The 12,646-nt window shown below is 45.7% G+C and overlaps 2 protein-coding genes across 2 annotated transcripts; one reads left to right on the plus strand and one right to left on the minus strand.

Moving 5' to 3' along the window:
- Window positions 1-1,261: 1,261 nt before the first annotated feature.
- PtA15_14A352 (uncharacterized protein) lies at window positions 1,262-2,858 on the minus strand (the record flags this gene model as incomplete). Its single annotated transcript, XM_053163059.1, has 7 exons — window positions 1,262-1,384; window positions 1,478-1,541; window positions 1,658-1,778; window positions 2,094-2,121; window positions 2,195-2,266; window positions 2,342-2,408; window positions 2,473-2,858. The coding sequence occupies 7 exons, from the start codon at window positions 2,856-2,858 to the stop codon at window positions 1,262-1,264; spliced, it is 861 nt and encodes a 286-aa protein (XP_053027023.1).
- A 948-nt stretch (window positions 2,859-3,806) lies between these two features.
- PtA15_14A353 (uncharacterized protein) lies at window positions 3,807-4,481 on the plus strand (the record flags this gene model as incomplete). The annotated part of the gene is made up of 1 exon (XM_053163060.1): window positions 3,807-4,481. One exon carries the CDS (start codon window positions 3,807-3,809, stop codon window positions 4,479-4,481), a length of 675 nt encoding a protein of 224 aa, XP_053027024.1.
- Window positions 4,482-12,646: the final 8,165 nt, after the last annotated feature.

The following is a 12,646-nucleotide window of genomic DNA, read 5'->3' on the forward strand; positions in this document are numbered from 1 at the left end:
TCAAGTAATGCGCCTGCACTCTTGATTAATACTCTTACTTGTAGCACTAGTGGAGGACTTCCCGTCAAGATCTACAGACCCTGCAGAGCCAGATCTGCAGCCCCTGTGACAGCATTTCCCCGCAAAAATTAAGGTTTTCTGGCTGCAGATTGACGGGAAGTCCTCCAGTGTCCTCTTTATATAGTAATTTATTATTATATGAAGTTTGAGGTTTGAAACCCTATTGAACATATGAATAGCACTGTTCACATAAGCTAAACATCAGCAAGATTGAAATAAAGTTTATCCCATTGTGCCAGCCAATTTGGCTGGGAAAGTATGCTGATGTATATCTCTCACATGGTCATAGCTTTCTTACGTGAACAGTGCTAATGTCTCCAGGGTTGACAGGGGGACTCCGTTGTGCCAACAATTGTCCACCTTTCCCGTTAGGGGATGTCATGGTTTCGGTGGAGCCACGTTGGTCACCAAGCCAGACTATCTGGTTAGCCCAACCATCTAAGCATGCGTTCGGCCAATGTGCCAGTTGCCCGGTGGTGTATCCCCCTTGCAGGGTTAGGGCTCAGTTCCTTGCGCTTCCTTTGGTTGAGGCCTGGGCCCAAATCTTGACACTCTCTACCCCCTCGATGACTGGCGTCGACCGGTCATTGGAAGCATATGTATCCCCTTGATGACCGGCGCAGACCGGTCACGGAGAGGGCACACAACCCTATCAAACGTTTACACCACACAAATGGGTTGAGGCAGTCCTCAGCTTCTACACCAACATTGACCGCTGACAAGTCCCTCCTTCGGCCTCCGGAGGCTCCAGAAGAGGAACTGACTTGCTAAGTATAAACTGGAACATGTGCCCAGACCTGACTTATCAGTACCAATACCTCCCTTGTACAGAGTGATAACACAGTGTTTAAATTGCACCCGGATGAAGGAAGCAGATCGAGCAACCTGTGATGAACATTACAATTACATGGGGGCCAGGTGCAAAATGAAATGGATGGTGGTATTACCAAAAGGCTTCAGACCTCAGCGGCGGACTTTCAAAGGAAGCTCGGGCACGCCAAAGGCGATGGCTAAGGTACAAAAACTAGATGGAAATATAACTGAGGCTCATATACAGCTTCGCGTTGATACATACTAGCTTTTAACCGGAAAGGTTGCGTCAATTACTGGCAAGATTACTCTTTCGCGCAACTGTGCTATCCTGCATATGAGGAAGACACAACTAACAAAATCAAAATGAAAACTGGCGAGAAATCACCGATCAAGTCCGCTTGCAGGCCTTGACTTTCTTGGTCTTCGGGGCAGTGAATTTGGGCTGTTCGATCTCTTTGCCCGAGGTGACGAAGACGTTTGAGAAGAAGACGTGTTCTCTCTTGATAGGTGGCTAAGGAAGACAGCAGCACATTCAAGTGGTCAGAGCACGTGTATTTGTGTCAGACTAAAAATAGAGACTTGGAGGCAGGGGCTTTGAGCTTACTTGGAAACCGAAGTGGGGAACGTCGCCGACTTTGTCAGCTGGGGTCTTTTTGTCAGCGAGAGGGCTGACATCGGCAAAAAGTGTTGCAGAAGAGCACAATCAGTAAGTTTTTGCCGCAAAAGCTGATGCCCTCCTTTGGGATACACAATGAGGAAGCGGAGCAATGAATGTCAAGCGCACAATTTAATCAATTGAATGTGGTATTCTCCCTTTTGCCTGACGTCTGGCGACATTGCTTTGGGGTCGTTGGCCATGGGGCCTGAAGCCATCTTCAGAGGATCGGTACCGGTCGAAGAATAAACTGTGAGGGTGCTGATAGCAGAGAATCAGATAGGAGCGATTGTCAATAATCTTTGCCCCAAAAAACCTTTCATGCAGCGGATCTCTCAAAACTTACTTTTTATCCCAGTCAACGGTGATGGCAAAGTTGTAGTTTTGGTCATATACCAGGGGGAGCTCGAGGAGCGTCTTGGTGCTCCAGTCTCGCACTCTGATGGTTTTGCTGTTGCTGCTGGGCTTGTGTTCGTAATTTTTGGCGTCAAAGTCGGACCCGCAGAAAATGTCGAAGACATGATCACCTGGTTTGGATAAAGATTAGCGTCATGAAATGTATCACTTGCGGATTGATGAGTAGTCTTACCCGTCTAAAACGATGAAAGAAAGCAAGGAGGCAAGTCAGCACGCTGTCAAGAGCGGGTATCAGGATTGAGAACTTACGGGACCTTCAATGCTAGCCAAAAGGTATCCATGTTCAAGTGAAAGCGGGGCATCTGAGGCCAATCGGATCGTCTACGGATGAGGATGTTTTGGTTCAGCTGCTGAGTCTACATTGCGAATAGCGCTCTGGCAAAAGGCATCACGCACCTGATACCAGGTTGTGATCCCAGAGAGCGTGGTGGTTTTGTCAATAGCTGGGTTAACATCCGTTCGTCTGCGGAGGCAAGGTAGAATAAATAAGTAAATAAAAACAATCGGCCGAGTGGAGGCTTCATTACCTGAAACCTAATTGGGGAGGGCCGCCGCCGGGGACGAAGATCGAGTTGTCGAGGATCCTCAACTTGATTTCAGGCGTCGGCGTTTTTGGACCCACGATTGCAACATATCTGGAGGCCTTCGAGGCACCTTTGACGATGAATGAAATGAGTTTGCTCAGAGCCGACTTGGGGTTATCCAAATCTTCAGTTTTCATGTCGGGAGTGATCTTGAAATCGAAGACTCGTTGGGGAGCACCAGAGCCGGAGCCTGCGGGGTTGGCCTCGTTGCTCAGTTGGCCTAGCTCTGTTCCTTCGGCCTTCGACTCATCTGCTGGAGCAGCAAGCGAAAAAGTCGCGAAGAGGAAGATGGCCATTAGGATGGCCCGTTGCATATTTCCTGCTAACATCGTTGAAAGGGTTTGAGTTGATGAGACGAGAAAGATCTAAGGAGAACTGATAAAAGATGACCCGCAACTGAAAGAAATCTATCTAAGAATTAATTTGATGGGAAAAGCAAAGCTGGAAAGAGGACGGTGGCAAGGAAGGAGGGGCAACAACGCTTGAGGTTTTATGCCAGCACCTTGGATGCTGGCCTGCGTGCAACCCCGGCCGTGTGCTGAAGAGCCCAGCCACATATCCTATCCATGGCAACGCGAGGCTTGCATGTAACTGCAAGGCTTTCTTAGAATCCTTTGTCAACCCTTGGCAGACCCGTTCAGAATCCAGATGTAATGCGTAGCTCATAAACACGCGAAAGGCCGTCGCATGTACACAAATACATGGACAGTGGTCGGCCTGCAGCCACGTGCCTTTTGGGCGTTTATGGAGCCGCCCGTTCCCCGCCGTCATGACTCCGGGTGGATGTAACACCAAAGCCGTTTTTCGTTGTTGCGACTAGTCGCGTAGCCCAGCAGTAATATTGCAGTGTATGTATCCAATTTTGTGCCCAGTTGGTTGGCCGAACACGATGCCACAGGCGACGGGGGCTGAGAGCCTGAGCCTGAACGGATGTGCTACAAACAAAATTGTTTATGGCCAGGTCAGTGAAAACTCACCTGGAAGCAAGACCAGAACATGGTTGAGTGATCCGAGTCCGCCATATCTCATGAGCTCCGGCAGCTGCAACGTTCACAGCCCGACGGTGATACACCGGCTGGGCTACACGTTCGGCTCGGCTCGGCGAGCTGAGCTCGGGCGTCGCCGCGGGACGGTTCTTAAGGAGAGCGTCACGCGGGGGCCCCGGGGTACATCTGCCTTAAGATGGCTTGCGACTTGGTCGGTCTCAAGTGCCGAGTCGGTCAACCAGCTCCGTCCGTCTCGGCTGCCATTCCTTGCAGTTCTCGATCAAACACACCATGACCCCAGAAGAAGAGAACCTGCGAGAATTATTCGGCTTAGACTTCACGATAGAGAAGCTTACTGGTCCTAATTTCTGGAGATGGCGGAACGGTATCCTCAAGGGGCTTGCTCGCCTGGGTCTTGATGACCTCGTCCTGTCGGCCAACTCTGCCATGCCTCATGATGAAGATTTCAAGCTCAAGAAGAAGCGCGCCGCCCTTTTCATCATGGTCCATCTTGACCGAGAAAACGGCTCCCGATTCGTTGAGGAACTCGGCAGATTTGAACCCAAGGAGCTGTGGGCTGATATCTGCGCTTACTACGCTTCTCCGACTCGTGCGAACGCCTTCGATCTCATAAGGCGTCTCGACGCAATCCGATTCGTTGAAGGCAGCATCCAAGAATCGATCACCGAATTTCGGGACACCTTCAGCCTCCTCCGCCAAGTTTCGCGCTCCTTTTTTGACCCAAAAACTCTGGAAGTCCATTGGATCGTCTTCATTCGAATGAGATTACCGGTCTGTCTCAGTGATGTGGGATCAAGCATGATAAAACGAAATCAGCTCGCCGATATATCCCTCGACAACTTTCTACTTGAGCTCGAAGGTGAAGTGAGGAGACAAGAGCGTGGCCATCAGCTTGGCCTTGCCCCAGCTGTCCAATGCATCCGCAAAACTGCCCCTCAGTCCTAACTCAAATCAGAACAGAAGACGGTCTAAGCCTGCATCTTGTTAACATGACGTTCGTAACCCAGACACCCGTCATTCCGCAGCTCAATGTGACCAACTCCACCCCGAGAACGCCTGCGATGAGTCGTAGCATAGAAACTGACTCTCTCCCGGGCAATCCCAGTACATATTCCTGGCTCCAATTGTTAATACCCCCTCCCCACCGACATCCATCCTGCTCAGCTCAGCCCTACATACTCTTCAAAGTAAACCGCACCGGTGCACGCACGCACGTTTTTGACTCTGGCCTGGCGAGCATTCGCATCTCTTTTGTGCTTCTTCAATCACTGCCTCGTTATTTGGCGCACTTCATCCATCGCTCCACCCAGATTGACTCCAAAAAGTTCCAAAAAAAATCACATCGATCGGCTTGCAGCCAACCATTCGCCTCGAGTTCATCTGGTTCTACTTGACACCTCTACAAACCCCTATCCGATCCGGACGCTTTCGATCCCTTTGGCTTGGCGCTCCATGCATGGCCGTCGCTTCCATCTCTCAATAAAAAGCAAGTTGCAAAAAGGCCATGGGCCATCGGTGCTAACTGAGATATCTACAGCAGTCTGCCCATGGTGATGCTTCCTTATCGTACTCTATGTTCTCTATTCTATCTATTGCTTGCTGTGTTCAATTGGATGTAAATATATGTGTGTTTATATCCCGTGGATGTCAAATATCACATTTTCTACCCCTTCTTCAGACGTAGACTCCAAACTCTTCATGGAGTACTAACACAGGGGGTGTGTAGGATTGATCTGGAATTGAGTTCTGATGGCGCTCTGCGTCAGTCACAAAAGATTGAGAAAAGAGAAAACGTTGGTGAGTCTGATGAAAGCGCTTGCATTTAATCGATCTTTGAACATTCTAAACTGCATTTTCCTCCCGCAATGAGTGCTCATCGCGACTAGTGGCAGTGAGAAGGAGTTCAACTGGGAGTTTGCTGGCATCCCTTACTCTCCATTAGGTTTCTGATCTCTCTCGACTTCTTGTTTCTGAAGTCTGAAATCATGGTTTTGCTCAGGCTTGAGTATGTACTGTTGCCGATGAAGCCTCAACTTCCGATTGTCCGATGTCAGAATTAAAGGGCTGTTAATTGTCTGCTGGCAGCTGAAAAGGTGCAACCAAAGGAGCCTTCAGATCGCTTCAACTTGTTTTCTCTGCCCGCCAGGCATTCGACCGAGGCCCATGACAACAGATTACCCCTACAAATCAGCACCGGGCTGGTTTCCATTTCCCTTGATCCAGGGTGCAGTGCAAATTGAAATGGAATTCGTGTCTCGGGCTCGGACTCGGAGTATGTTTTGAGAATCAGAAATGAGTTGCTTCCGTCGGTCGTTGATGAGCCCCTGCCAGTTCGCACCCAGGTTCATACAACGCAACGATTGTGAAGATTGCTGCATGTCGGGTGCTATCAACCGCCACTATTTTAAATATTCGCTACATAGAAACCTTAGCTTGTTTGCGCACCCCCGCTTTGATAGGGGTGCGCCGATCCGTGCTCCAGTTTCACCCATGTGATGCTATTTATTGCCTGGCGAGCTTGACGAGGATCCTATCTTCCCTTCACTTATTCTGCCATCTCTCACCATATCACCACATCTAACGATAACTAGTCGAAGTATATATAACAACAATGACTGCTCGTGCTTTCTTCTTCTTTTTGATCAGCTTGCTAGCATACAGCCGTTGTGTAGCTCAAACTGTCCCCGCCGGCTCCTTTAAATGTCTCCCAGTCAAAGTCAAACTGGCTGATTGTCAAAAGTAGGCTGATTTGCTTTCAGCCCCCTTCCTCTGACTCCATTCAACCAATTCTGATTCATCTTGGTTCACTCACAAGCGTCTTGTATTGATGTTGGTCATTTCCCTGTTTTCTTTTCTTCTTTTTTTTTTTAAAAAAAACAGGGCTGTTGGCTCAATTAAATATTTTGCACGGGATAATTCAGTAACTTTTGGTGAAAACAGAATTGCTGTCAGCTTTGGAGGATGCTTGGTAAATCCTTTGCTTTTCCTTCAACCTCAAAGAAACTAATCAGGATATCAAGTCATGACCGTTGCTTTGTATGCATTTTTCTTTGACCAGGTAAAAGTCATTGCTACTGGTGGAGGGTGAGTAGATCTCACTTTTCCTACTTCTCAAACTTTGAATAATAAGCAGGTGTGATTGATGCTGATTAGAATTTCCCCACTTTTACCAGTGCTGCCATCAAGTATGATATACAAAATGCATTGGTGTGGGGTATGTACAAATGTCCTCAGGTATGCAATCTCATCACTCAAACTGGTACATTTTTGTTAGCGACATACACATCTGACAGGATATGATCATCATTTTCAGGGAGGAACCTTTACTGCGCCCTTCTTCCAGGTCCAAGTTCTTGAGGTTCCACGTGATGACCGTTTATTCAGCCCCAAGGCACCCCTGCCTGGTAGGATTATGTGCACAAATGAAAAATCTTACGTTCCGCAAGATTGTGTTCAGTAAGTTGCCCATCTTTTGAAGGTGAAAGATTGGTCTGGGCCTGATATACCTTCTTATTGAACAATTAGGGCTGTTCTCACTGCACCTCTAGATCCAAAGTTACCTGGAGGTATGCTAATTCAGTCACCTGATATTGGAATTCAGAATGACTATAGAACATGTAGTGTCAGTCAATCTACTCCAAAGAACTCATTCAAAATGTACTGCTTTCAGTGATTTCAATGCATTCTTGACACTGATTTCAATTTTCAAAATTTTCAAAATTGGATACAAGTTTGCAGCAAGAGTGGTATGCTTGTTACCCTGTAAGTATTTCTCCTACATGATCTTTAATTATTCATAAAGTGCTTATTTTTCTATAAAACAGGGACAAGCCATTTTTGCAGCAACGCATTGTAAGAAGGTTAAAAGATACGGATCCTAAATCTCTGATAGAAACATGCAGCAATAAGGTTGGTGAAGAATATATACAAATAGATATGTAGATAGGAATTGACATAAAACTATCTTGACACTTAGCCCGCTTATGTGGTGTTGGATGTACCAACATCTGGACCAAATGAACAGGTACTGATACAAACATCCTACAATAGTAAATTCAAGGGAAGATAAAAAGAATGAAAGTAAAATTCAAAGGGAAGGAAAGGAAAAAGAAAGTTTTATCTTCTCATTCTGTTTTTCCCTTAATGAAAAATAGAGTATAAGCCGTTTGAGCTGCTGGAACTCCTCCTCTGCCTATGCCTCAATCACAGACATTGACATAAAAAGACCTGGACCACCTCCATTGGCACAGCTGAATTTTACATTATGTATGAATTTATTTTTTAATTCCAAATTTAACAACTGTATATATCTATCTGCATAAACCTGTATTTGTGATATCAAACCAATTAGTCCTTTCAATGATAAAGTTGTTCTCAAAATGGATTTCATTGAGGATAGAGAATTTTGATTTGTACCTGTTGGGGGGTGCCACCCACCACTTGATGGGTAACATTTGCACCTGCCAACGGCTTGTGCAGTGGTGCTGGATGGGGGGTACCCCAGTACCACTCATAATTATCTCCCCAGCCATGGAGACTGCTTTCAGTCACCAAGAAAATTGACCATGTTTCTACAAGGAGAATTACAAGTCATTGAACCCAATGGCCAAAGACTCACACAACGGTGTATCCGCTGCGCTACGCCAAAAAAAGCGGCCTTTTAGCGTAGCGCAGCAGTTGCAGCTACGTGGCCAGACCAAAAAGCGATAGCGCAGCGGTGTTCTTGCTGCGCTACTCGCTACGCGCAGCGATTTTCCGCTACCCTCCCAAGGCCATTAGCAAAAGCGCAGAAAAAGTGAAAACTTGCTACGCCACCCGCTAAATTAGCGGATAGCAGAACAGTTTTATGTTCAAAACATGTTTTTATGTGTTTTAAAACCTTTCTCTCTTGTTTTTTTGGCTCCCAAATCAAATAGCAAAAAGCGGCGCTGGCTGCTATGTGATTGCTTCTTTAGCGCTCTATTTTTTGTTTTTGTTTTTGGGAAAATCAAAAAGCGCATAGCGGCTAAACGCAGCACAGCTGATACACCGTTGACTAACAGCTGAACTTGATCTTGTGTAAAATCTTGAGTTCAAGTCCTCTTGTTGTCTTATATTATTAATTTTTCCAATCACTACTTTAGATGTACTAACTAAATGATTTCACACTTGGTATGCCTTTTGCATACAGAGAGAGATAAGCTAATAATTTAGAATCTCTCTATGTATTTATCTTAATTTATATTATTTAAGTGCAACTTGAGTCTTATCTCTCTATGGATTTTCGATATGTAGATAGATGACATCATATTCTTACTGAATTTGAATTTCATAATTCCATCATCATTTTGATCCCCTTGGAGGTAATTATCTTATCAGAGCCTTGAACTGAAGGGCTCATGATCCTGTAATAATTTAAAGAAGGGATTTTTACCCCTCAGATTATTACCATAAAAACCCACTATCCTTATAGCATCCGCATCCGTGGCTAGATTAGCCTGGGCTAACTAGCTTGGATTACGATTGGAATAAGCTCATCCAATCGGCCATCCACATGGGTGCAGATTAGTGGGTCTAAGGCTGTCGGAGGTTATGTGTTTAGGTGCCTATATGTTATGTGTTTGGCACCTAAACACATAAAGTTCATGCTGAAAAGCATGATGCATATTCATTTTGGGATTAGTCCCAGGATTAGTGGGGTCCACATTTAGACCCCACTAGCTCCAAACAGAGCTCTGGGTTAAGTTGATCCCCGGTTGATCCAACCCGATGCGGGTGCGGGTTTGAACTAAGTGCCCTAATCCGGGCTAACATAGCACCCGGTGCAGATGGTCTTACTAGTTATAATTTTAGTGAGTGGGGTTTATGATAATCCAAAATATTTCCTTGAAGCTTCATCCTTTGTCCTTTGCAAGTCCTTTCCCAGGTACACACCACAATGGGAGGTTACACTACCATTAACGGTAGTGTAATGAAAACGTAATGGAATCTGTACCCTTATTGTTTCAATAACACTGGCAAAGCTTCTGTTATGTTTTATTTAAATTTTCTCCCTCTCTTCCAAGCCTTGTTACCTTATCCCTTCCAGTTATAGGAGGATAACCTGCGCAAAAAAAGGATTTTGCCTCCTTTTATGGTATTTTTACCTCTGATAACGCAGAGCATTATCTCCATTATTTCTCCTGGTGTTGAGGGAAAAACACCCTCTGTTACATTACCAATTTTCCCAAAGAGAAATGTTGCCAGATATCAGTAACACATTATCTGGTAACAGTGGGAAGTTATGTTACAAAAATCCCTCTGGATATTGTGACATATGTAACTTCTCATTGTTGCTACCCATGCTGTAACACCTGTATTACAGATGCTAAGATGCTGTATTATCCTTGAGGAGCAAAGGCCCCAGGCTTGATTAATTGCTGTGTGCTCTTATGTCATCCTTAGAGCCAGCACAGCTGGCCAAAAGTGTGCCTTTTTTCCATTTTACTTCTATCTCATTTTATTATGTCTTTTTAACCTTAATGTTTCACCTTTTTTGACTTCAGATACTCTCTGCACATCAAAGAAAAGGTTGGAGGACAACAGAATTAGTAGAGCTAATCTTCCCTAGTTTCCACTGCCAGACTAAGTCTAGGTTGAAGAGGGTAACCTTTGATCTTTTGATTTGGTTTGAGAGAGAGATTTTGAGAGAAAAAATCAAGAGACACAGAGTTTCACTCTGAGATAAGCAATTTTCAGTGAAAATTTTTCATTACTATCAATATCCTAAGCGCCTGTGATGGTAGGTATACTGGAAGTGTGGTATCCTCTGGTGGGTGATCCTGGGTTATCTGGCCCCTGAGGGTGTTTTTCTGGTGGTCTGAAGTCTGTTTATCCTCTAGCTGCATGGAGGATCCTAACTTCAAAAATTTTAACAGCTGGCTGACATAATCACATATGTACATGTGGTAGGAGCGCTCTGTTTCACCTGAGCTGCGGTGCCGCGCCCGTGCTTCAAAAATGTGAAACTCTATGAAGGAGAGGAGCTGTTGAGAAGTTCCCAGTGTAGAATAGGGTTTAAATGCATGGGAAAACAGAATTTGGATTCAAAACAAGTTTAAATCTACATCTTAAGAAGATATAACAAGATTTAGATATAAGGCCCCGTTTGGCTGCCACGTTATACGTCATGAATGTTTGAATTTATGACACCGTGACCCAAAGTTCACCCCCCGTTGCCACCAAAACTTTGAAACCCCCAGGGATTGCGCGTCATAAATTTGACCATTTATGTCGTATAATGCGGCAGCCAAACAGGGCCTCAATATAAAGATGAAGGCATTTTGAGGCCAGCTGTGATGGCTACCCGTGGGAATTGGGAACAGGGACCGGATACCTGCAGGGCTGCCAGGCTACGGTGTGAGAATGAAAGCTGGTTAGTTGGTGGAAATGTCCGCTGACCGCCTCCTTCAAGAATATTAGTTTCCGGGTTGTGTGATTATTGGCAACTTGGCTCCGCACTGCTACTTTCTGCTAGCCTTCAGCACTCCTCTACTGAGCCTGATCTATAGCGTAATAATCCGCAAGTGAATGAAGCTCCGCACTTTGTAAGCACAAAATCCGCAAGTAACTCTCAAAGTAAAGATCAGATCCCAAATAAGTCTCCAATAACTCTAGTACATCCGTAGTTGTAAGTACAATGATGATGGTAATCCATAAGAATGATGAGAGAGCAAGAAATCCCTCCCCTCCTTCCCTTCACGCACATTACCGTTCCCACCCGATCCCGCACGTCTGACACTTTCCCGCACTAGTCCTCCAGCTCCGCCCGCTATCCCGCTTGTCACTTTCCCAGACTCCGCTCCTCTCCAACGCTTGTCCTCCCACCGTCCTCTGTCTAGCCCCCGTCAGTCGTTCTCTTGCCACCGCCTCCACCCTGGTTCCACCCGCCGGTGGAACCCGCTTTGGCTGTCGTGGTTCACCCGCTGAGGCGCCGCTGCTACCAGTCCACGTGTGTAGTTCCGCCGCAGTCCAGCCCTGTCTTTTCTGCTCCGATCCAAATACCCGATCCGCAATCCGTGATCCGTGCATTCCAGTCCGCGCGTGACTTTCTGTAAGCTTTCTTAGCGTGCTTTCCTGACCTCATCCTCAGTGCTTATGTCACCGGAATGCATTCTGCCTGAGAGGCATTGTGCATTCCCGCCCACGCTATACCCGCGTGGACATTCTACCGCGCTTGCCTATATAAATCACCACAACGGGTATACCCACAACCCATTCCTGATGCCCGCAGGTAAGGCCCATAAATACCCAGAGCTACTGCATCCACTATGGGCCCCAGTCTAGGCTGAGGGACCTTTGTACTTCAAGCTTAACTAGGCCTTTGGGCGGGAGCGGGAGCAAGCAGCGGAGCTGTCCACGCCAGTGGAGGCCTATGCCTTAAGTCGGAAATCCCGCGTGATGAGTTTTCCAATTTGGCCTGAAAACCCTATTTTTTGCCTTTTCCTCATATAGCCGCTTGCTTCCTTGTCTTGACTGAATTCCTTTCTCAGGCCATAAAGGCCTGCTTCTTGTATTTCTTTTGGTGTTATGTAGCTTTTTTTATCACTCTTCACTATGCTTATAATGATTTTTGAAAAGTATGACTTTTCAATGTTTGGGGACTTTGTTTGGCGCGCGTGGGTTGCTTGAACTGCTCTTTTGAGCGTAAAAAAAGTTCAAACTTGGATTTTAGAAAATCAGTATAAAATCACAAGTTTATGTATTTATGTTGTTCAAAGTTGGTTTGCATAATTTTATGCATGCATAAATTGTAAAATCATAAAAATATTTTGGTGAGGAAATTTTGCATTACATAATCAGACAGTCATATCCCCTGCAAAAAAGATTTTATGAATTTATGATTTATGCATGCATAAAATTATGCAAACCAACTTTGAACACCATAATTCCTTCTGAGTTTGGGTTGGATGAACAGGAAGATGCAGCTCTTCCAGAAACCCTGACAAAAAAATCCTCAAAGTTTTGAGGATACTGGGTGAGTGCAGCTTGAAGTTTTCTCCTACCAAAAGTGGGAAACTCATTTGCCGACCTATGGCCCAAGTCTCCCCCGCGGGGAGTTTGCTTTGAAAACCAACCAGCCACGCTTCACG

Source organism: Puccinia triticina, chromosome 14A (genome assembly GCF_026914185.1).
Source record: "Puccinia triticina chromosome 14A, complete sequence".
Classification (NCBI taxonomy): Eukaryota; Fungi; Basidiomycota; class Pucciniomycetes; order Pucciniales; family Pucciniaceae; genus Puccinia; species Puccinia triticina.